General features: G+C 42.2%; 1 protein-coding gene across 4 annotated transcripts in view; it reads right to left on the reverse strand.

The window, feature by feature from the left end:
- The window catches only part of LOC106571855 (glutamate receptor-interacting protein 2), a 73,720-nt gene that overhangs the window by 25,241 nt on the left and 25,756 nt on the right, over positions 1–22,723 (reverse strand). For all 4 annotated transcript variants that reach the window (XM_014145354.2, XM_014145351.2, XM_014145355.2 and 1 more), the window contains exons 7-9: positions 5,698–5,843; positions 2,865–3,012; positions 2,517–2,686 (exon numbers count right to left, since the gene is read on the reverse strand). In XM_014145354.2, the coding sequence (XP_014000829.1) occupies positions 2,517–2,686; positions 2,865–3,012; positions 5,698–5,843 (464 nt within the window). The remainder of the gene's footprint in view (positions 1–2,516; positions 2,687–2,864; positions 3,013–5,697; positions 5,844–22,723) is intronic.

Below are 22,723 nucleotides of genomic sequence, written 5' to 3' on the forward strand. Positions count from 1 at the left end.
TTGAATAAATTATCATGATGAACACGCAACCCGCTGCGTATTGGTCCACCTTTTCTGACAGTGATTTTAACATATCGTCAGATGAAGGAGAAGACTGTTATAAATAGAAGCAAAGGGGGACCAACTCCATATTATGATTTTGGAATAAGATGTTCTACGAGCAGGTGTCCACATACCATGTAGTTTGTTTTCAAGAACGGTGGCGTCTGCATCATGTTATGGGTATGCTGGTCATCGGCAAGGACTAGGGAATTTTTTTAGATAAAAATAAACGGAATAAAGCTAAGTACAGGAAAAATCCTACAGGAAAACATGGTTCAGTGTGCTTTCTAACAGACACTGGGAGACAAATTCACCTTTCAGCAGGACAATAACCTAAAACATAAGGACAAATATACACTGATTTACTTACCAAGATGACATTGAATGTTCCCGAGTGGTCTAGTTACAGCTTTGACTTAAATTGGCTTAAATCTATGGCAAAAACTTGAAAATGGCTGACTAGCAATGATCAACAACCAACTTGGCAGAGATTGAAGAATGGAAAAAATGATCAATGTGCAAATACTGTAAAATCCAGGTGTGCAAATCTCTTAAGAGACTTACCCAGAAAGATTCACTGACAAATGTATTCTTACATGTATTGACTCAGGGGGGTGAATACTAACAGTACCAGTCAAAAGTTTTGGACACACCTACTCATGCAAGGGTTTTTCTTTATTTGTACTATTTTCTACATTGTAGAATAATAGTGAAGACATCAAAACTATGAAATAACACATATGGAATCATGTAGTAATCAAAAAAGTGTTAATATCTAAACATATTTTAGATTTGAGATTCTTCAAAGTCGCCACCCTTTGGCTTGATGACAGCTTTGCACACACTTGGCATTCTCTCAACCAGCTTCATGAGGTAGTCACCTGGAATGCTTTTCCAACAGTCTTGAAGGAGTACCCACATATGCTGAGCACTTGCTGCTTTTTCTTCACTCTGCGGTCAAACATATCCCAAATATTCTCAATTGGGTTGAGGTTGGGTGATTGTGGAGGCCAGGTCATCTGATGCAGCACTCAATCACTCTCCTCCTTTGTCAAACAGCCCTTACAGAGCCTGGTGGTGTGTTTTGGGTTATTGTCCTGTTGAAAAACAAATGATAGTGGGACTAAGAGCAAACCAGATGGGACTACGTATCGCTGCAGAATGCTGTGGTAGCCATGCTGGTTAAGTGTGCGTTGAACTCTAAATGAATCACTGACAGTGTCACCAGCAATGCACCCCCACAGCATCACACCTCCACCTCCATGCTTCACAGTGGGAATCACACATGCGGAGATCATTCGACATGGCGGTTGGAACCAAACATCTCAAATTTTGACAGATTTCCACCGGTCTAATGTTCATTGCTTGTGTTTCTTGGCCCAAGCAAGTCTCTTCTTCCTATTGGTGTCCTTTAGTAGTGGTTCCTTGGTAGCAATTCGAACATGAAGGCCTGATTCACGCAGTCTCTCCTGAACAGTTGATGTTGAGATGTGTCTGTTACTTGAACTCTGGGAAGCATTTATTTGGGTTGCAATTTGAAGTGCAGTTAATTGCAGATTTCTGAGGCTGATAACTAATCCTCTGCAGCAGAAGGAACTCTGGGTCTTCCTTTCCTGTGGCGGTCCTCATGAGAGCCATTTTCATCATGGTGCTGGATGGTTTTTGCAACTATACTTGAAGAAACTTTCAAAGTTCTTGACATTTTCTGTATTGACTGACCTTCATGTAATGAGGAACTGTCGTTTCTCTTTGCTTATTTGAGCTGTTCATACCATGATATGGACTTGGTCTTTTACCAAGTAGGGCTATCTTCTGTATACCAACCCTACCTTGTCACAACACAACTGATTGGCTCAAACGCATTAAGAAGGAAAGAAACTCCACAAATGAACTTTTAACAAGGCACACCTGTTAATTGAAATGCATTCCAGGTGATACCTCATGAAGCTGGTTGAGAGAATGCCAAGAGTGTGCAAAGCTGTCATCAAGGCAAAGGGTGGCTAATTTGAAGAATCTCAAATATAAAATATATTTGGATTTAACACTTTTTTGGTTACTAAATTATTCAATATGTGTTATTTCATAGTTTTGATGTCCTCACTATTATTCTATAATGTAGAAAATAGCAAAAATAAAGAAAAACCCTTGAAGGAGGAGATGTGTCCAAACTTTTGACTGGTACTGTAGGTGAATTAGATATTTCTGTATTTAATTTTCAATACATTTGTAAAAAATCTAAAAACATGTTTTCACTTTGTCATTATGGGGTACTGTATAGATGTGGGGAAAAAAATCTACTCCATTTTGAAGTCATTCTATAACAACAAAATATGGATTAAGTTAAGAGGTACTTTCTGAAGCCACTGTACATAGAAAACTACCTAAAGATTACATAAACAAAGTCCACGGAGGAGGGGAGGAGCGGACGCCTTGGAGAGTGTTGGGATATGGCTCAAGTCCTCTGATGGACTGACCTGTGTCTTGGGGTTTCATGTGAAGTCTGCTCTGATTGGCTGGAAGGATCTCCAATTTGACAATGTCAGAGGTTTGGGCCAATAGCTGTGTGGCCTCCATCAGGGAACAGTGCTCAGTGCTGGTCCCATCTATAGACAGGATGAGATCACCTATATGCAATGCCCCACACCTGAGAGAAAGAGGGGGTAAGAAAGGGACAGACAGAGAGGGATTTGAAAGGAGAAAAGCTTATCACATTTATTCTAAAGCTACTCAATTTTCATGCAAAATATTCATGCAAAATATATGGTCTCTTTGGTGCTCAAGTAAAAAGTGAGACATTGTTTGTGACAGGTGGCTTGCCTCACCTTTCCACCACACTGGCTTGTTTGATCTTGTCGATGACGATGACCTGTTTGTTCCTGTACACAGCAGTAGCCAGGCTGACACCCAGACTGGCTGCAGGACACTTCACTATCTCCACCAGTAGGGGGCCAGAGGCCTGCTGCACTGACTCTGAGAGACACAGACATACACAACATCAGGGGGGAATATCCATAGTACTGTAGCAAATTGACGAGGTCGCTTGGTGTTGGGTTAAGGTTGCTACAGTACAAAGTGACGAAATTGGAAATGTGAGCAAGACAATGGAGCTGATCGTGGATTACAGGAAAAGGCGGGCCGAACAGGCCCTCATTAACATGGACGGGCTGTAGTAGAGTGGGTCGAGAGTTTCAAGTTCCTTGGTGTTCACATCACCAACAAATTATCATGGTCCAAACATACCAAGACAGTCGTGAAGAGGGTACAACAAAACCTTTTCCCCCTCAGGAGACTGAAAAGATTTGGCATGGGTCCCCAGATCTTCAAAATGTTCTACAGCTGCACCATCAAGAGCATCCTGACTGATTGCATCACCGCCTGGTATGGAAACTGCTCGGGCATCGGTACGGCACTACAGATGGTAGTGCGAAATGCCCAGTACATCACTGGGGCTAAGCTTCCTGCCATCCAGGACCTACACAATAGGCAGTGTCAGAGGAAAGCCCTTAAAATTGTCAGAGACTCCAGTCACCCAAGTTATAGACTGTTCTCTCTGCTACCGCACGGCAAATGGTACCGGAGCGCCAAGTCTAGGACCAAAATGCTCCTCAACAGCTTCTACCCCCAAGCCATAAGACTGCTGAACAATTAATAAAATCGCCACTGGCCAATTTACATTGACACACACCCCTCCCCTCTTTTTTTACACTGCTGCTACCTGCTGTTTATTATCTATGCATAGTCACTTCCCCCCCACCTACATGTACAAATTACCTCAACTAACCTGTACCCCCGCACAATGACTCAGTACCGGTGCCCCTGGTATATAGCCTCGTTATTGTTATTCTTATTGTGTTACTTTTTATTATACATTTTATTTTAGTCTACTTGGTAAATATTTTCTTAACTCTTCTTGAACTGCACTGTTGGTTAAGGGCTTGTAAGTAAGCATTTCATGGCAAAGTCTACACTTGTTGTATTCGGCGCATATGACAAATAGAGTTTGATTTGATACACATTTACTTTTTCTTATGGTGGAAAAAATGCAAGATGATGTTATAATAGTTTTATTGCATCAAATGGTTGTTTTATGCAAATTAATAGAGGATTCTTATAACTATTGTGTGTGTGTGTTCTACTGAGGATGGGCCTCTGGGAAATAACACTGACAGGAGATTTACGATGTCTTCTGGGTGATAAAACCTAAAGAGCATTCCAGAGCATGAGTTAATGTTTCTGTTCTATACCGTACCAGGGAGACATGGCTCCAGTATGGAGTTGGGGGGCCAGACACTGGTCTCTACTGTACACAATGAAAACTGTTGACACAGCATATACTGTCTGCTATGAATTATAGGTGTCTTTCATACAAATCTTAACCTTGTGACCCATTCTATACATCTGTTGTTCGTCATGTAGGTTGAAAGGGGTGTATCTTGGCTATAAAATACCTTTGTACTTTTGTCTCGGGGCTCTCAACGAATCGTCTGAGCGTGAATCGTTGACCAGCCATCATTATTGTAGAGCAGTCAATCAATTCACTTTGTATGTGTGCATTGTATTGACCTGCTCCCTTATTAATATGTGATTAAAGATTTAGTTGAAGTATAACTCTGACTTGTGTGATAAGTTTGTCTCACCTCATTTGACAGTAAAGAAATTAACCACCACACTCTTCATTATCTCCTCTCTCTAAACTGAAAAACCCATTATATTCTTTCAGGGGGCATTTGGTTTGATGATGATGCTCTCCAAATATATTTGAAACAAGGATATTCCCTTTAACCTCAACCCACCTCACTTAACACTCAACTATGGCAGTACAGAGGTCAATCTGTCTCAGCTGATGACATATGAGACAACCTATCCAGCGATACAGAGAATCGACAGTGCTAGGGGCTTGCAGCGCAACGGAAACGTCCGCTTGTCTGAGACATTGTATGGGACTTATGTACAACCTTGTCCTGCCTCGGGAGTGTCATTATGCCTGGGAAGTGTCATCGTACCAGAGGAGTGTCCCAGACCCGGGCTGACTAACCCAGGCATGACTGTCACTGATTTATATAGCTGTACTGAGGGGCATGTGCTGCTTGCCAGATGAAGGTAGTAAAATCATTTTCATATTGGAGGAGAACAGACTGAAGGTCTATTTGACATTTGACCTCACCAAACGGATACAATCTCTGTCCTCAACATTCTGTATCCTTCTGAGGGGCTCGCTCTAAAGCAAGAACGTCTGTCTGTCTCAGAAAGCACTAGTGTTAACTAGGACTAATTCGGGTATATGAAAGCCTAGATCTCCATTTGCTTTTTAACTTAATTAAGAAAAAGAAAATAATTAGACGCAACCCACAAAATATATATATATTTTTTAAATCACCCTAAACCTCCGGATGGTTTGTCTGTATACTTCCATACAATATAGAGTAGACTTCCATATTGGAATTATTCAAGTATATTTATCGATTGCATGTATGTACCTGCTGTACCATTCCTACTCAGTGTTTTTGGAGCCGTGTGAATCCTGGGGTTGTGTCTTGTGCAGACAAAACTCTAATACATTCTTGTGGAACTGACACATTATTTACCCTCAGAGCGATGTTGCCCGGCCTGCCGTATTCTCACATATTCCCCTCCGCCAGGCGTGTGTGTGCTCACCCATGAGGGAGACATCATACTCAATCAGGAACAGGGCTTCCTGGCTACACTGCATCAGCATAGTCAGAGCGTCAGCATGCTTCTCTCGGTTTAAGGGCATCCCGCCTATGCTCAGCACACGGTCACCAGCCTTCAGTGTGCCCTCTCTGGTAAAGAGATGGGGGGGGGGATTGAAAAAAGAGAGAAAGGAGAGAGAAGAGAGAGAAAGTGTATGTAAAGGAGGGCAGTGAATATAGGCACTCAGTCCACACAGGCACATCAGATGGCCATCTTTCTGTTTGCTGTCTCTGGAAAAAAATAACAATTTCAAAAGGAAAGAAAGAAAGGGGAAGAAGGCGGTGTTTTGTACTCTCTCTGGTAAAAGAGAGATTCTATCTCTGACCGTTCGGGAAATGAACAAACATAAATAATATCAATATATTCTCTCATGGTGTACACTATACTCACCATGTCTTTTCTTGCTATACAAAAGTTATGTTGCCCTCAATATTCTGAGAAATCTTGGACAGTACAGTACAGCATACAGTTAATTAGTCCCTAGCCTTAGGATGAAGCTTGCCCTTTATACTGTGAAAGTGGGTTTAACATTAATGCATGACTGCATTTCCATAGGTCTTTGAGGCAACGCGCATCCCTACATCTTTTCAATGGCATTTGCAATGAAACAAATGGCAAAGGAGCAAACCAGGGTCAGCAAGCTATAAAGATTGCATACAGATCCATACACTGACTGAAAACAAGGCACTCCAGAGCATCTTAAATCACTTACTAAGTGCTATTTCTAGGCATAAGTAAGTCAGTCAGGGTCTCAAGTCACTGTTAGTTCGGATAGTAGAATATACAATGTGCAATTTCAAAATTTGGTAGTAAATCAGCAGTTTTCCTATTGGTATGTCAGTCAATGAAGGCAGTCAATTAGCCCATGTCAGCTAACATTCTATAGATTGCATGACTGAATTACTGACCGGAAGGCAAGGCACTGGCACAGGGGCCCCGACCTCCGGGGGCCCCATTGATTTTGTTCGTCACTCTCACTCTGTCACGGCTGTCGTTGGTAGAAATGGAGGACCAAAACACAGCAGGTACGTGAATGCTCATCTTGATTTTTAATTATCTTCAAAAATGAACATACAAAATAACAAAAACGAACAACTAACAAACAGTCTGGCAAAGCAAAGCTCAACACAGAACAATCACCCACAAATCACACACACAAACACACCCTAATATATGGGACTCTCAATCAAAGGCAGATAGACAACACCTGCCTTCAACTGAGAGTCCCAACCCCAATTAACCAAACATAGAAACACACACACCAGACTAACCATAGAATACAAACACATAGACCATCCACCAAAAACCCGGAAATACTAAATCAAACACCCTTTACACAAACACACCACCCCGAACCACATAAAACAAATACCCTCTGCCACGTCCTGACCAAACTACAAAACAATTAACCTTATACTGGCCAGGACGTGACACACTCATATCACATAAACATGGCGTAAGTCATGGCAAAATGTGTAGAATTGCAGGAAATTTGCTTTAAAACAAACATTTCCTCTCTCAACTCCAAATTAAAAGATGGCGCTGCAGTGGATAACGGCCGTTTCATGAGCTCCTGACCAATTCTGCTATTTTGTGTTAATTTATGCTGATCTTAGCTTTTTTACATAATGTCTCCGCCATCACCTCCTATGATGGAAAAAGGCTTTTGGACATCAGAACAGCGATCACTAATCTTGATTTGGATGAAGAGCTCTACTTCAACAAGTCACAGCTTTTCTGCTTACTCCGGACCAGACCCTAATCAATGGGACTTGAAAGAGGAAGAGGCGCCGAAAAAGAGGCAGGCTGCCTCCTAACGAGTTTATGTCTGCGAACAAATAGACCGCCATTGCCCTCTGTTCTGTTGGGGAATGTGCAGTCACTGGAGAAAAAACTGGATGAACTCCATTCGAGACTATCCTATCAACAGGACCTGATGAACTGTAATATTCTATGCTTCTCAGAGTCTTGGCTGAACAAGGACATGGATAATGCATATGTCGCGTGTTTCTATATGCATCGTCTAGACCGGGCGGCAACCTCGGGTAAAAACTCAAACAGGAGGAACCAGTGACGCTCTCAATACGGAAATAGACCAATAAAGCAGATGCTAAGTTAGCACAGACTGGAATATGTTCCGTGAGTCACCGGCTTCATACAGTAACTGCATCGACAACGTCATCCCCACAGTGACCATACGTACATAACCCAACCACAAGCCTTGGATTACAGGCAACATCTGCACTGGGCTAAAGGCTAGAGCTGCCTCTTTCAAGGAGTGGGACACTAATCTGGACACTTATAAGAAATCGCGCTATGACGAGCCATCAAAACAGGAAAAGCATCAATACAGGACTAAGATTAAATCCTACTACGCCGGCTCTGATTCTCGTCGGATGTGGCATGGCTTGCAAACTACCACGGATTACAAAGGGAATCCCAGCTGCGAGCTGCCTAGTGACGCAAGCCTACCAGACAAGCTAAATGCCTATGCTCACTTCGAGGCAAACACTGAATCATGAATGAGAGCACCAGCTGTTCCGACGACTGTGTGATCTCGCTCTTCGTAGCTGATATGAGTAAGACCTTTAAATATGTTAACATTCACAAGGCCGCAGGGCCAGACGGATTACCAGGATGCGTACTCAGAGCATGTGCTGATCAAGGACATCAACCACCCGAGCCACTGCCTGTTCACCCCGCTATTATCCAGAAGGCGAGGTCAGCACATGAGCATCCAAGCTGAGACCGAGAGACTGAAAAACAGCTTCTATCTCAAGGCCATCATACTGCTAAATAGCCATCTCCAGCACATCAGAGGCTGCTGCCTTTAGACATAGATTAGGAATCACTGGACACTTTATGGAAATGAAACACAAGCCACTTTAATAATGTCTCCGTACTGTACTCTATACTATTCTACGGTATCTTAGTCACTTTAATTGTTTGTCAATATTGCATCACCCATTCTCATATGTATATACTGTACTTTATACTATGCCACTGTATCTTAGTCCAATGCCGCTCTGACATATATGTATATATATTCTTAATCCATTCCTTACTTAGATTTACGCTTATTTTGGATATAAGTTGTAAAACTGTTAGATATTACTTGTTAGATATTACTGCACTGTCGGAGCTAGAAGCACAATCATTTCACTACACCCGCAGTAGCATCTGCTAAACATGTGTATGTGACCAATAACATTTCATTTGATCAGCTTCTTCACTGACATTTTCCACCTCTCCCTGATCCCAGTCTGTAATACCTACAGTACATGTTTGAACATGGTGTAAGAAACATTAATATAAGAAACATGAATGTGTTGGAAATCCCAAATTGTCTGCATAGTCAACTTACACACAGCTCTGACACACACACTTATCCCACCAGACATGCCACCAGGGGGCTTTTCACAGTGCCCAAATCCAGAACAAATTCAAGAAAGCGTACAGTATTATATAGAGCCCTTAATGCATGGAACTTCCTTCCATCTCATATTGCTCAAATAAACAGTAAACCTGGTTTCAAAAAACAGATAAAGCAACACCTCACGGCACAATGACTCTCCCCTATTTGACCAAGATAGTTGTGTTTATGCATTGTATGTAGGCTACGTGTGCATTTAAAAAAGTTTTATATAGTTCTGTCCTCGAGCTGATCTTGTCTATTGATGTTCTGTATTATGTCATGTTTCATGTTTTGTGTGGACCCCAGGAAGAGTAGCTGCTGCTTTTCCAACAGCCAATGGGGATCCTAATAAAATATAAAAATTAAAATACCAAACGTTTCAAGTAGACTACCATAGTCCCTGTGCCCAAGAAGGTAAGATAACCTGTCTAAATGACTATCGCCCCGTAGCACTCACATATGGAGCCATGAAATGCTTTTAAAACTCTTTAGAGATAGGGGGCAGCATTGGGAAGTTTGGATGAAAAGCGTGCCCAGAGTAAACTGCCTGTTACTCAGGCCCAGAAGCTAGAATATGCATATATGTAGATTTGGATAGAAAACACTCTAACGTTTCCAAACCTGTTAAAATAATGTCTGTGAGTATAACAGAACTCATATGGGAGGCGAAAACCTGAGAAAAATCCAACCAGGAAGTGGGAATTCTGAGGTTTGTAGTTTTCAAGTGAATTCCTATCGAACATCCAGTGTCTGTGGGGTCAGATTGCACTTCCTAATGCTTCCACTAGATGTCAACAGTCTTTAGAAGTTGTTTCAGGCTTCTATTGTGAAAGGGGAGCGAATAAGAGCACTCTAAGCAGATGGCCCAGGTGAAAGCCTTTAGTTTAGTCACACGCATGGCCGTGAGCACGAGCTCCGTTCCCTTTCCTTTCTAATGAAAACAGTATTGTCCGGTTCAAACATTATTGAATATTTATGATAAAAACACCCTAAGGAATGATTAGAAACATCGTTTGACATGTTTCTACGAACTCAAATGGAACTTTTTTGACTTTTGGTCTAGACTTTGTGCCCTCACTTTGTGCATGTGGATTACTGGACTAAACGGGCGAACAAAAAGGAGGTATTTGGACATAAAGATGAACTTTATCGAACAAAACGAACATTTATTGTCTAACATGGAGACCTGGGAGTGCCATCAGATGAAGATCATCAAAGGTAAGTGATTCATTTTAATGCTATTTCTGTCTTTTGTGAGACCTCTCCTTGGTTGGAAAATGGCTGTATGGTTTTTGTGGCTAGGCGCTGACCTAACATAATCGCATGGTGTGCTTTCACCGTAAAGCCTTTTTGAAATCGGAGACAGCGGCTGGATTAACAAAAACTTTATCTTTAATCGTATGTATAACACTTGTATCTTATATCAATGTTTATGATGAGTATTTCTGTAATTTCATGTGGCTCTCTGCATTTTCATCGGATGTTTGTTTGAGACAATGCATTTCTGAACATAACACGTCAATTTCAAATGAGGTTTTTGGACATAAAGATTAACTTTATCGAACAAAACAAACATTTATTGTCTAACATGGAGTCCTGGGAGTGCCACCAGATGAAGATCATCAAAGGTTAGTGATTCATTTTAATGCTATTTCTGACTTTTGTGGCACCTCTCCTTCTTTGGAAAATGGATGTATGGTTTTTTTGTGGCTAGGCGCTGACCAAACATAATCGCATGGTGTGCTTTCACCGTAAAGCCTTTTTGAAATCGGATACTGTGGTTGGATTAACAAGATGTGTATCTTTAAAATGGTGTATAATACTTGCATGTTTGAGGAATTGTAATTATGAGATTTCTGTGGTTTGAATTTGGCGCCCTGCAATTTTACTGGCTGTAGGCCAGGTGTTCCACTAGCGGAACCCCCTTCCCAGAAAGGTTAAAGGCTGGTCATGGCTCACATCAACACCATCATTAAGTTTGCTGACGACACAACGGTGGTAGGTCTGATCACCGACAACGATAAGACAGCCTATAGGGAGGAGATCAGAGACCTGGCAGTGTGGTGCCAGGAAAACAACCTTTCCCTCAACTTCAGAGGAGCTGATAGTGGACCACAGGAAACGGCGGGCTGAGCATGCCCCCATCCAGATCGGTGGGTTTGTTGTGGAGCGGGTCAAGAGCTTCAAGTTCCTCATGTCCACATGACTAAGGATATTTTATTATTTGATTATATATTTTTTTCTTATTATTATTTTATTGAATATCCGAAACATACAATGTTCTTGCAGTGAAGACGCTCAACAACTACACCATACCAGTCATCCAACAGACTCCATTCAGAGCGACACACAGAAGCATCCAGGGTCAATGCCCTGCTCAAGGACACGTTGACAGATCTCCCACCAGGCCAAAAAACGTGAACCAGAACCCTCCAAGATCCCCCCCAGTTCCCCAATAGCTGTTCCTCAACCACTTGAAATCCCTCCCCAAGAAGAAAAATAAAAATACAATTCATTCCATTCCCCACCCCAAGAATCCCCCAATGCACCAACAACCAATAGAATGAACAAAAGAGAAAAAAGAAAAAGACAGAAGAAAACAGCAAACAACAAAAGCAAAAAAAGATATATATATATATATATTTTTTTTTTTAAATAAGAACATCAAGGACGACTAAAATTATAACAGCAATGCCAAATGTACAGTATATGTTTGTGTGCATGTCTGGCACTATTACGTGTATGTGTGTGTGTTCTTGTATGAGTTTATTTGAATGAGAGTGTGTGTATATAAATGTGTACAAACACCTGCACGGCATCAGCCTCAGGCAAACCGTCACTTGCTGTAAAAATACTGTCCCTCAGTGTCATTCAAACATACTTTATAATATGTTTTATTTGGCCTTTTTTTTTTACTTATCTTTGACCATCATTTTATCTTCCGTACAGCACCTCCACTCCCACTTGTCTCCAATTCCACATCCCAACCCTCAGCTCATCCTATCTACAGTTGAAGTCGGAAGTTTACATACACTTAGGTTGGAGTCATTAAAACACATTTTTCAACCACTCCACAAATGTCTTGTTAACAAACTATAGTTTTGGCAAGTTGGTAAGGACATCTACTTTGTGCATGACACAATTAATTTTTCCAAAAATTGTTTACAGACAGATTATTTCAGTTATAAATCACTGAATCACAATTCCAGTGGGTCAGAAGTTTACATACACTAAGTTGACTGTGCCTTTTAAACAGCTTGGAAAATTCCCCAAAATTATGTCATGGCTTTAGAAGCTTCTGATAGGCTAATTTACATATCTCCAGTCAATTGGAGGTGTACCTGTGGATGTATTTCAAGGCCTACCTTCAAACTCAGTGCCTCTTTGCTTAACATCATGGGAAAATCAAAAGAAATCAGCCAAGACCTCAGAAAACAATTTGGAGACCTCCACAAATCTGGTTCATCCTTGGGAGCAATTTCCAAACGCCTGAATGTACCACGTTCATCTGTACAAACAATAGTACGCAAGTATAAACACCATGGGACCACGCAGCTGTCATACCGCTCAGGAAGGAGACGCCTTCTGTCTCCTAGAGATGAACGTACTTTGGTGATGAAAAGTGCAAATCAATCCAAGAACAACAGCAAAGGACCTTGTGAAGATGCTGTAGGAAACAGGTACAAAAGTATCTATATCCACAGTAAAACGAGTCCTTTATCGACATAACCTGAAAGGCCACTCAGCAAAGAAGAAGCCACTACTCCAAAACCCCCATAAAAAAGCCAGACTATGGTTTGCAACTGCACATGGGGACAAAGATCGTACTTTTTGGAGAAATGTCCTCTGGTCTGATGAAACAAAAATAGAACTGTTTGGCCATATTGACCATCGTTATGTTTGGAGGAAAAAGGAGGATGCTTGCAAGCCGAAGAACACCATCCCAACCGTGAAGCACGGGGGTGGCAGCATCAAGTTGTGGGGTGCTTTGCTGCAGGAGGGTCTGGTGCACTTCACAAAAAAGATGGCATCATGAGACAGGAAAATTATGTGGATATATTGAAGAAACATCTCAAGACATCAGTCAGGATGTTAAAGCTTGGTTGCAAAGGGTCTTCCAAATGGACAATGACCCCAAGCATACTTCCAAAGTTGTGGCAAAATGGCTTAAGGACAACAAAGTCAAGGTATTGGGGTGGCCTTCACAAAGCCCTGACCTCAATCCTATAGAAAATGTGTGGGCAGAACTGAAAAAGTGTGTATGAGCAAGGAGGCCTACAAACCTGTCTCAAACCAGCTCTGTCAGGAGGAATTGGCCAAAATTCACCCAACTTATTGTGGGAAGCTTGTGGAAGGCTACCCAAAATGTTTGACCCAAGTTAAACAATTTAAAGGCAATGCTACCAAATACGAATTGAGTGTATGTAAAATTCTGACCCGCTGGGAATGTGATGAAAGAAATAAAAGCTGAAATAAATCATTCTCTCTGCTATTATTCTGACATTTCACATTTTTAAAATAAAGTGGTGATCCTAACTGACGTAAAACATAATTTTTACAAGGATTAAATGTCAGGAATTGTGAAAAAACTGAGTTTAAGTATATTTGGCTAAGGTGTATGTCAACTTCCGACTTTCAACTGTATCTCTGCTGGCCACCCTCTTCGGGTTTCTACGCAACACATATCTTTCAACTATGCTGTGATGTTTAACTTACAATTTCAATCCATCTAATTGAATAGGATCCACAGATTGCGAGTTGAAGATAAATACTTTTACTAAGAGCATAAGTATATTAGTAATTTACTGACCCGGTCTCTCCAGATCTCCTAACAGTTCTATTTCTAGGGTCAATTTTAGATCAATGCTATGCATTTTCAGCCATTGATCTATTGATTCTGTATCCTCACAACAAAATCTGCAGAGCTTCGATGATTTAATGCCCCAAATTTTCAACATTTTGTTGGTGGCAAGAATTCTATATAATAATTTTAGCTGAAAAGCACAAAGTCTGGAATAATGCGTTGTTTTATATATCAACTCATACACCCTGTACCATGGAATCAGTACATCAAAAATCTCTTCCCAACTATTTTGCAAAGTGTATGGCCCAGTTGTCAACATCCTGGTCCTCAAATGAAACTGGTATACTTTCCTATTTATGCTATTTTTATTCCTCTGCCAGTTTTGATCCTTTATATAGGGCAGACAGACCAGTTCCCTACCTCCTCCAGCTGCCACCTGCCTCCTCCATTTTTGGGGTAATGCTGTAATCAATTGGTTGTACTCTTGGATTGAGCAGACCTTCCCGTACAATTGTGATAACTCCATGAAGGACATAACTCTACCATTCCAATTTACAATAAGTGCAAAATGCCCTTTTCAAGCATCTTTCCCATAAATACAAGTATTTTATCAACCAGCGCATTTGAGTTCAGCCATAATATTTGTTCTATCTTTTCAGGGGGATGAACTTGAAATTGTAGCCAATGCTTGTTTGAAAAAGAGTGATACTTTGAAAAAAGTATAATTTTCAATGAATTGAAAATGAGACATGGCAATCTGCAAAAAGGCAATTTTTAAACAATGGATGAGCTTTTCTTAGTAATCTACTTGAGAACCATTTAGGGTTCAAGTAAAACTTTTGAATAAGTGAAGCTTTTAGAGAGAGGTCTAGTGCTTTTATATTTAATAATCTCAACCCACCCAATTCATATTCATTATATAGATAGGCATGCTTTATTTTGTCTGCTTTAGCGTCCCAGATGAAGTGAAATATATTTTGCTCATATGATTTGAAAAATGAATAATCAGGAGTAGGCAGCACCATAAGTAAGTGAGTAGACTGAGATATGACTAAGGAGTTAATCAGGGCAATTTCTCCATAAATAGACAGGTATTTACCTCTCCATTGTTGCAGGATCATGTCTATTTTTACAAGTTTTCTATTGAAATTCATTGTGGAGAGCTTATTTATATCTTTTGTGATATGAATACCAAGTATGTCTACTTGGTCTACCATCAGCCCATTTTATAGGTAAACTGCTGGGTAATGTTAAAGTTGTATTTTTTAAAGATCCAATACGTAATATTGTACACTTATCATAATTAGGGTTTAGTCCAGAGAGCACAGAAAAGTTATCTAGATCTTCAATGAGACATTGCAGGGACCTAGCTTGCGGACTTAATTGTCACGTTCGTCTAAAGGAGTAGACCAAGGCGCAGCGTACTTAGAGTTCCACATGTTTAATAAAATTGAAACTCACCAAAACAATACAGACGAAAACGAAGCGTGACGTTCTGGGCTGTTCACAGGCAGCTACACACACAAGATCCCACAAAGCACAGGTGGGAAAAGGCTGCCTAAGTATGATTCCTAATCAGAGACAACGATAGACAGCTGCCTCTGATTAGGAACCATACTCGGCCCAAAACAAAGAAATACAAAAACATAGAAAAAGGAACATAGAACGCCCACCCCAGTCACACCCTGGCCTAACCAAAATAGAGAACAAAACCCTCTCTATGGCCAGGGCGTGACAGTACCCCCCCACTCCCCAAAAAATGGTGCGGACTCCGGCTGCAAAACCTGACTCTAAAGGGGAGGGTCCGGGTGGGCCTTCCTTACGGCGGCAGCTCTGGTGCGGGACGTGGACCCCGCTCCACCTTCGGCTTGGCCCACTTAGGTGGCGCCTCTGGTGTGGGGACCCTCGCCGCCGACCCCGGACTGGGGACCCTCGCCGCGGGCCCCGGACAGGCGGGCGACTCTGGCAGCTCCGGACAGGCGGGCGACTCTGGCAGCTCCGGACAGGCGGGCGACTCTGGCAGCTCCGGACAGGCGGGCGACTCTGGCAGCTCCGGACAGGCGGGCGACTCTGGCAGCTCCGTACAGGCGGGACTTTCCGTAGGCCTGGCTCTGGGTGCAGGCACAGGACTCACCAGGCTGGGGAGACATGCAGGAGGCCTGGCTCTGGGCGCAGGCACAGGACGCACCAGGCTGGGGAGACATGCAGGAGGCCTGGCTCTGGGAGCAGGCACAGGACTCACCAAGCTGGGGAGACTTGCAGGAGGCCTGGCTCTGGGCGCAGGCACAGGACTCACCAGACTGGGGAGACATGCAGGAGGCCTGGCTCTGGGAGCAGGCACAGGACACACCAGGCTGGGGAGACTTGCAGGAGGCCTGGCTCTGGGCGCAGGCACAGGACTCACCAGGCTGGGGAGACATGCAGGAGGCCTGGCTCTGGGCACAGGCACAGGACTCACCAGGCTGGGGAGACATGCAGGAGGCCTGGCTCTGGGAGCAGGCACAGGATAGACCGGGTCCTGGAGACGCACTGGAGGTCTGGAGCGCATGGCCTGCACAACCCGTCCTGGCTCGATGCCCACTCTAGCATGGCACTTGCAGGGGGCTGGCCTATAGCGCACCGGGCTATGAGCGCGCACTGGAGACACCGTGCGCTTCACAGCATAACACGGTGCCTGACCAGTACCATGCTGCTTCTGGTAAGCACGAGGAGCTGGCTCAGGTCTCCAACCTGACTCTGCCACACTCCCCGTGTGCCCCCCCCCCCAAAAAGAAATTGGGGGCTGCCTCTCGGGCTTCCTTGCCAGCTGTGTTCCCTCATACCGTTGCCGTTGGTCCTTTTCTCCTGCTGCCTCCGCTCTTCTGAGTGCCTCTACCTGTTCCCATGGGAGGCGATCACTTCCGACCAGGATCTCTTCCCAAGTGTAGGATCCCTTGCCGTCCAGGATGTCCTCCCATGTCCAGTCCTTTCTCTCCCTGGCCCAGGATCCTTGCTCCTCCTGGGCACGCTGCTTGGTCCTTCTTTGGTGGGATCTTCTGTCACGTTCGTCTAAAGGAGTAGACCAAGGCGCAGCGTACTTAGAGTTCCACATGTTTAATAAAATTGAAACTCACCAAAACAATACAGACGAAAACGAAGCGTGACGTTCTGGGCTGCTCACAGGCAGCTACACACACAAGATCCCACAAAGCACAGGTGGGAAAAGGCTGCCTAAGTATGATTCCTAATCAGAGACAACGATAGACAGCTGACTCTGATTAGGAACCATACTCGGCCCAAAACAAAGAAATACAAAAACATAGAAAAAGGAACATAGAACGCCCACCCCAGTCACACCCTGGCCTAACCAAAATAGAGAACAAAACCCTCTCTATGGCCAGGGCGTGACATTAATATAAAACTTGAGTCATCGGCATACATGGACACCTTTGTTTTTAAGCCTTGGATTTCTAATCTTCTAATGTTGTTGTTATTATTTTGTTAGTGTTCCTGTACTGGAGATTCAGGAAGACTTTTGTGCATTTTTCTCCATATTCCATCCAGTTTGCTTTATTTTTGTAATATATTACATTAGATCGTTCTTGAATAAGCTCCTCAAGTTCTTTTTCCTCTAACTTATTTTGTATCTCTGTAGTATTGTTTTTATTGCTATCTACCTGTACTATTAGTTAATGGATTTCCCTTGTTAGTCTTGTCTCTTTAGCCAGAAACTGTTTGTTTTATTATTGATGAATATTGAATTGAATGACCTCTGAAAGTACATTTAAAGGCATCCCAAACAATAAGGGGATTTGCTGAACCTATATTATACCAGAAAAATTCAGTTATAAATTATTTTGTATTTGTTCAACTTTGATAAAATGTCCAATATCCCCGTCCACGTGGAAAGTCTATAAGAGTTATGTGAATGCCAATTAGATGATGATCTGATTACATTCTGTCTCCTATTAAAACTTGTTTAACCTTTAATGCAAGAGCGAAAGAGATAAGAAAGTCGTCAAGACGACTAGCTTGATTTAAGTCTCCTCCAGGTATATCTCACTAGGTCGGGGTTTTATAGTCTCCAAATATCCACTATTTCTAATGTGTCCATAATATTTGTGATTTCCTTAAGGGCACAGTGATGATAGTTTGTAGAGTGATTACCTTAATGGTCCATTGAGGTACTTAACAGTGTTATAGTCTCCTACCATAATGATTTAGTTATTTGGTGCCTGTAAATTCAATAAATTGGTATACATGTTTTCGAAGAAGTATGGATCATCCTGATTAGAACCATATAGATTAATGAGCCAAATCTCTTTTTCGTCCACTTTCATATTCAAAAAGATCCACCTTCCTTGCGAATCATTCCTGACTATTTGCACATTCAGATTGACATTTTTGTTAATTAATATCACACCTTTTGAGTTCCCTTGTCCATGACAGAAAATTATTTCACCACCCCATTCCTTTTTCCAACCAACTTCATCTAAGGATATAGAGTGAGTTACCTGCAAACAATATGTGTTATATTCCTAAACCGTTACAATTATAACTGGCTATACTTACCATCACTAGATGCTATTCTCAGTCTAAATTGACCATAATTAGTGCTTGTAAAGTTACTGCCATCAGAGGTATTATGACAGTCAAAACTAGAGCTTTCAAGTGTCTGATATTTAGAATTCAAGAAAGAGGTTCTAGCAATATGTGTTTTATTCCCTTGCCTGTTTGCCTGTGAGCCAATGCCACAGATGTTAGAAAATTGAAACAAGATATTTTCTGTGTAGTAACTTTGAGTAAGTTGATGTGTATGATATTGGATGTGATTTACTGAGTGTGTACGATGTCTGTATAAGAGTAAGACTATAATGTGTGATGTCCAAATAAATAATAACTCCGCTAATTTGCATGGTTGAGTGTCTATGTGTGTAACATGTAGTCCATATAGTCTTAATATTAATGATGATAATTGTAATCCATATTGTATCACCGTCATAGTTGCATCATAAGTACCTTTAACATCATGGAAAAACACATCCCAACATTTCCATAGCAATTGACGTTTCACATGATCATGAAAGAGACCTTGCATTACTCTAAAGACGGCTTCACTACAGTACAAATGTATTCCGTACAATATGTTATTATTCCCCAATGCCTCTATTCTGATATCTTCCCCTTGCTTGTTGTGAACATATATAAACTTATAGACAAATACATAAAAAAGATAGACAAACAATAAACATATTAAATTATAAAACTGTTTGGACAAGAGAGAGAAAAGAAAAGAGAGAAAGAGAGAGTGAGTGAGAGAAGAGAGCGAGATCAGGAGTGTGTGTATGTATAAGTCCATATGTGTAAGCCAGCATGTAATTGAGTACGTGTGTGTTCATATCCCATACATTCTTTTTTTCGTAACCTGAAGTCCCTGTAGAATTAAGGATAGCCATGGTGTTATGGAGCTGTCTCAGAATTGCTGTCAATCTATAAAGAGTTTGTCCACAATGAGAAAGGCACGCTTACCCTTCTCCCTTTGTACCGGATGCAGTCTCTTACGACGTTCGTTTATCTCCCTTGGAAATTGGTAATTGAGACCGAATTTGGTCCCTTTAAGCTCCCTTCCCCTGCTTTTGATCAGCTCCTTTTGTTGGTAGTGTTCAAATTTTGCGATCGGTCGGGGACCCTTGGTCTTGTCGCTCCGAGCTCCAAGTCTGTGTACTCGGTGGAAAGCCACCTTGTTTACAGTCTCTATTGGAAGTTTTAAGGCGGATTGCATGAATTCTCTGATCGCGCCCTCTGAATTATTGGATGCGTCCTCAGGAATCCCAGAAAAAGGAAAAAAAATCACGTATGCTACGACATTATGTCTAGTAGCGACTCCTTCATCACCCTGTTTTCCCTGAGTAGACAATCCATGTTGGAATCGTGGATTTTTACCTTGGCTGTGAGTGCCTTGTTTTCTCCTTGGAGCGTGAGAATTTCACTCTGGCTAAACTCCAAACACCCCCTCAGCCCTGCTACCTCCTCCAGTGGCGGACTGGCCGTCGGGAGCACCGGGACATTTCCCGGTGGCCTGATGGTCGTTTTGGCCGGCTGTGAATAGTCAACTTGACCAGCAATAATATAGCAAGCAGGAATGAGTTGACGGAGAATCCACGCATCAGGCGTGACTCTCACTCTCTCGCTGCAGTGTCCCCGTGCGCCAAAAATGACATCAGGACTCTCCGCGACGCACATAGCAACTGTCTACCTGCTTCTCTACCGATAACATTTTAGACAAGTCGCACGGCGAAATGGAAGGTCAGAAAAGGAAAGGTGGACCAGAGAGGGAGAGAATAAAAAAGACGCAGCTAAATGCTGCAAAATAAGTGACATGTTCACCAGTAAAGGCCCAGGTCAGTCAAAAACACTAGCTAAAACACACACACTGACACACACGACACCCAGCATGGCTAGCTAAGTAGCCTAGCTAATAATAGTGACACAACGGCCGGTAGGCTAAACAGTTTGCCCATCTTCCATCTTCGTGACATAATTATATCATAGCAATGAGTGCAACATAGAGATCATAATATGACATTGAAGGCAATATGTTTCACCTAGTAAAAAATAGTAAACCTAGACTATGGACTTGCCAGCATTCGGTCATGACTCATGCCACATAAACTAGGGAAAGTGCACGTACAGCAAAACAGGCTACAGTAATGTAACCATAATACATCCATGAACGTAACACAGTAGCCTGTGTGACACAGCACAGGCAATGACAAAGATCATTAGCGCCATTAGTACCAGCATGACAAGTTACTACAATAATATACAGCTCTGGGAAAAATTAAGAGACCAGTCCAAATTAAGAGACCAAGCTTAATTTTTTCCAGAGCTGTATTAATGTAGCCTACTGATACACTAATGATAGTGAGTATGATAATAGAGTATTTTCTTTGTAAAGGTGGAGAAGGAAGCAGTAGCAGCACTAGAGCTTCAGGTGCTCCTGCAGAACAGGAGATGGTGGTCAGTTCAGAGTCAGACTCAGACTCAGAGCAGGAACCTTCAGGTACAACTTCAGAGCACAAACCTAAACATGTAGGCGATGATTTTAGATGAATATGTGCTTTATTTATGAGATGATCAGTAAGACTGTAATCGGGGGGCATACAATCGATGACTGCACAAATAATACAAGTTTAAGTTGAGGTTATTTACAATGTTAATCTCATTCTGCAGAGCAACCAGATGTGCAGAGAGAGAGAGAGAGGTTCAGAGCCCAGTACAGGAAAAATAGAAAGGGACAGCGAAAACACTGAAAATCCATTTGATTATTTTGGCCATCCTCAGTCCAAGGATTTTGACTTATTTTTTCAGTACCACCCAAAACAAACCCCTCAAAGAGTCATTCCCAATGTATTCCACTCCAAAGATGGCACAAACAGAAAATGGCTGACATATCATGAAATAACTCACTCCTTGTTCTGCTCAGTATGTCTTGCATTCGCAAAACCTTCAGCCAGTGATAGTGCATTTGTCAAAGGAGGCATGCAGGCCTGGAAACATGCCCATCAGAGAGTACAGGAACATGAGAGAAGCAAGACCCATAGAGAAAGTGCAGAGCCTTTTTCCTCAGAGCCAGCAAAGCAGACATCCGTACCCTTCTGAGTGATAAGCAAATGTCAGTTCAACGAGACCAGGTCAGAAAGAGGGGGCAGGTCATGGAACGTGTGATTGATGTAGTTAAAGTTATTGGTAAATGTGGGCTTAGCTACAGAGGACACAGACATGAAGCTGCATATAACTTGGAAAACATGGCCGTCAATCATGGCAAGTTTCTTGAGCTTATATTGTTGCTAAGCAAATATGATGTCTGCCTACAAGAGCATGTTAGTGATTGCATTGAGAAGAGCAAGAAGCAGATAGGAAATTAAGGAAGAGGGTCCTTGGTAACTATGATGTCCAGAACAACAGCAAACAAAGTAATTGAAGTCATCAGAATGTTGATTCAGCAGACAATTGCTGTTGAAGTGAGAAAGGCAGGGATGTTCTCAATACAAATGGACACAATACAGGATTTAACATCCAAAGACCAGTGTGCAATAGGTCTGTGATATGTCACTGATGTTGTCCATGTGAGACTCATTGCGGTCATTGACTGTGAGTCATGGACTGGACATTACTTTGTGGACCTTGTGAAACAGACCCTTGAGAAGATGGACATAGATATCAAACAGTGTGTTGGTAATGCAACAGACGGAGCAGCTAATATGCAGGGACAATACAGGGGCTTCTCTGCATTGCTCACAGGAGAGTCTCCTAGCCAGGTGCACATATGGTGTTACTCACATGTCCTCAACCTTATGTTAACTGACACCACTGGGGTGGTTGTGGCAAGTGAATCCCTTTTCTCACTACTGAATGACATTGCAGTGTTCGTTCAAGATTCCTACAAGCGCATGAAGCTATGGGAGGAAACCAGTGAGGACAGGAGACACAGACGGCTTGATATAATTGGTGAAACACGCTGGTAGGCCAAAGACGAGGCCTTGAGGAAAGTATCTGGAAGCTTTGCAAAGCCTGACCATGCACTTTACACGGATGTGGTCATCACAATGGAAAGAATTCAAAAGGATGTGACCATAAAACCTGCCATCCGAAGCAAGGCCCAAGGGTACAAGGATGCTCTCCTAAAGTATGAAACCATACTTACAGCTGAGGTTTATCTCAGGACTTTTGAGCAGACGTCCCCTCTCTCTAAATACTTGCAAACAAGT

This window comes from Salmo salar, chromosome ssa15, assembly GCF_905237065.1.
Source record: "Salmo salar chromosome ssa15, Ssal_v3.1, whole genome shotgun sequence".
NCBI lineage: Eukaryota > Metazoa > Chordata > Actinopteri > Salmoniformes > Salmonidae > Salmo > Salmo salar.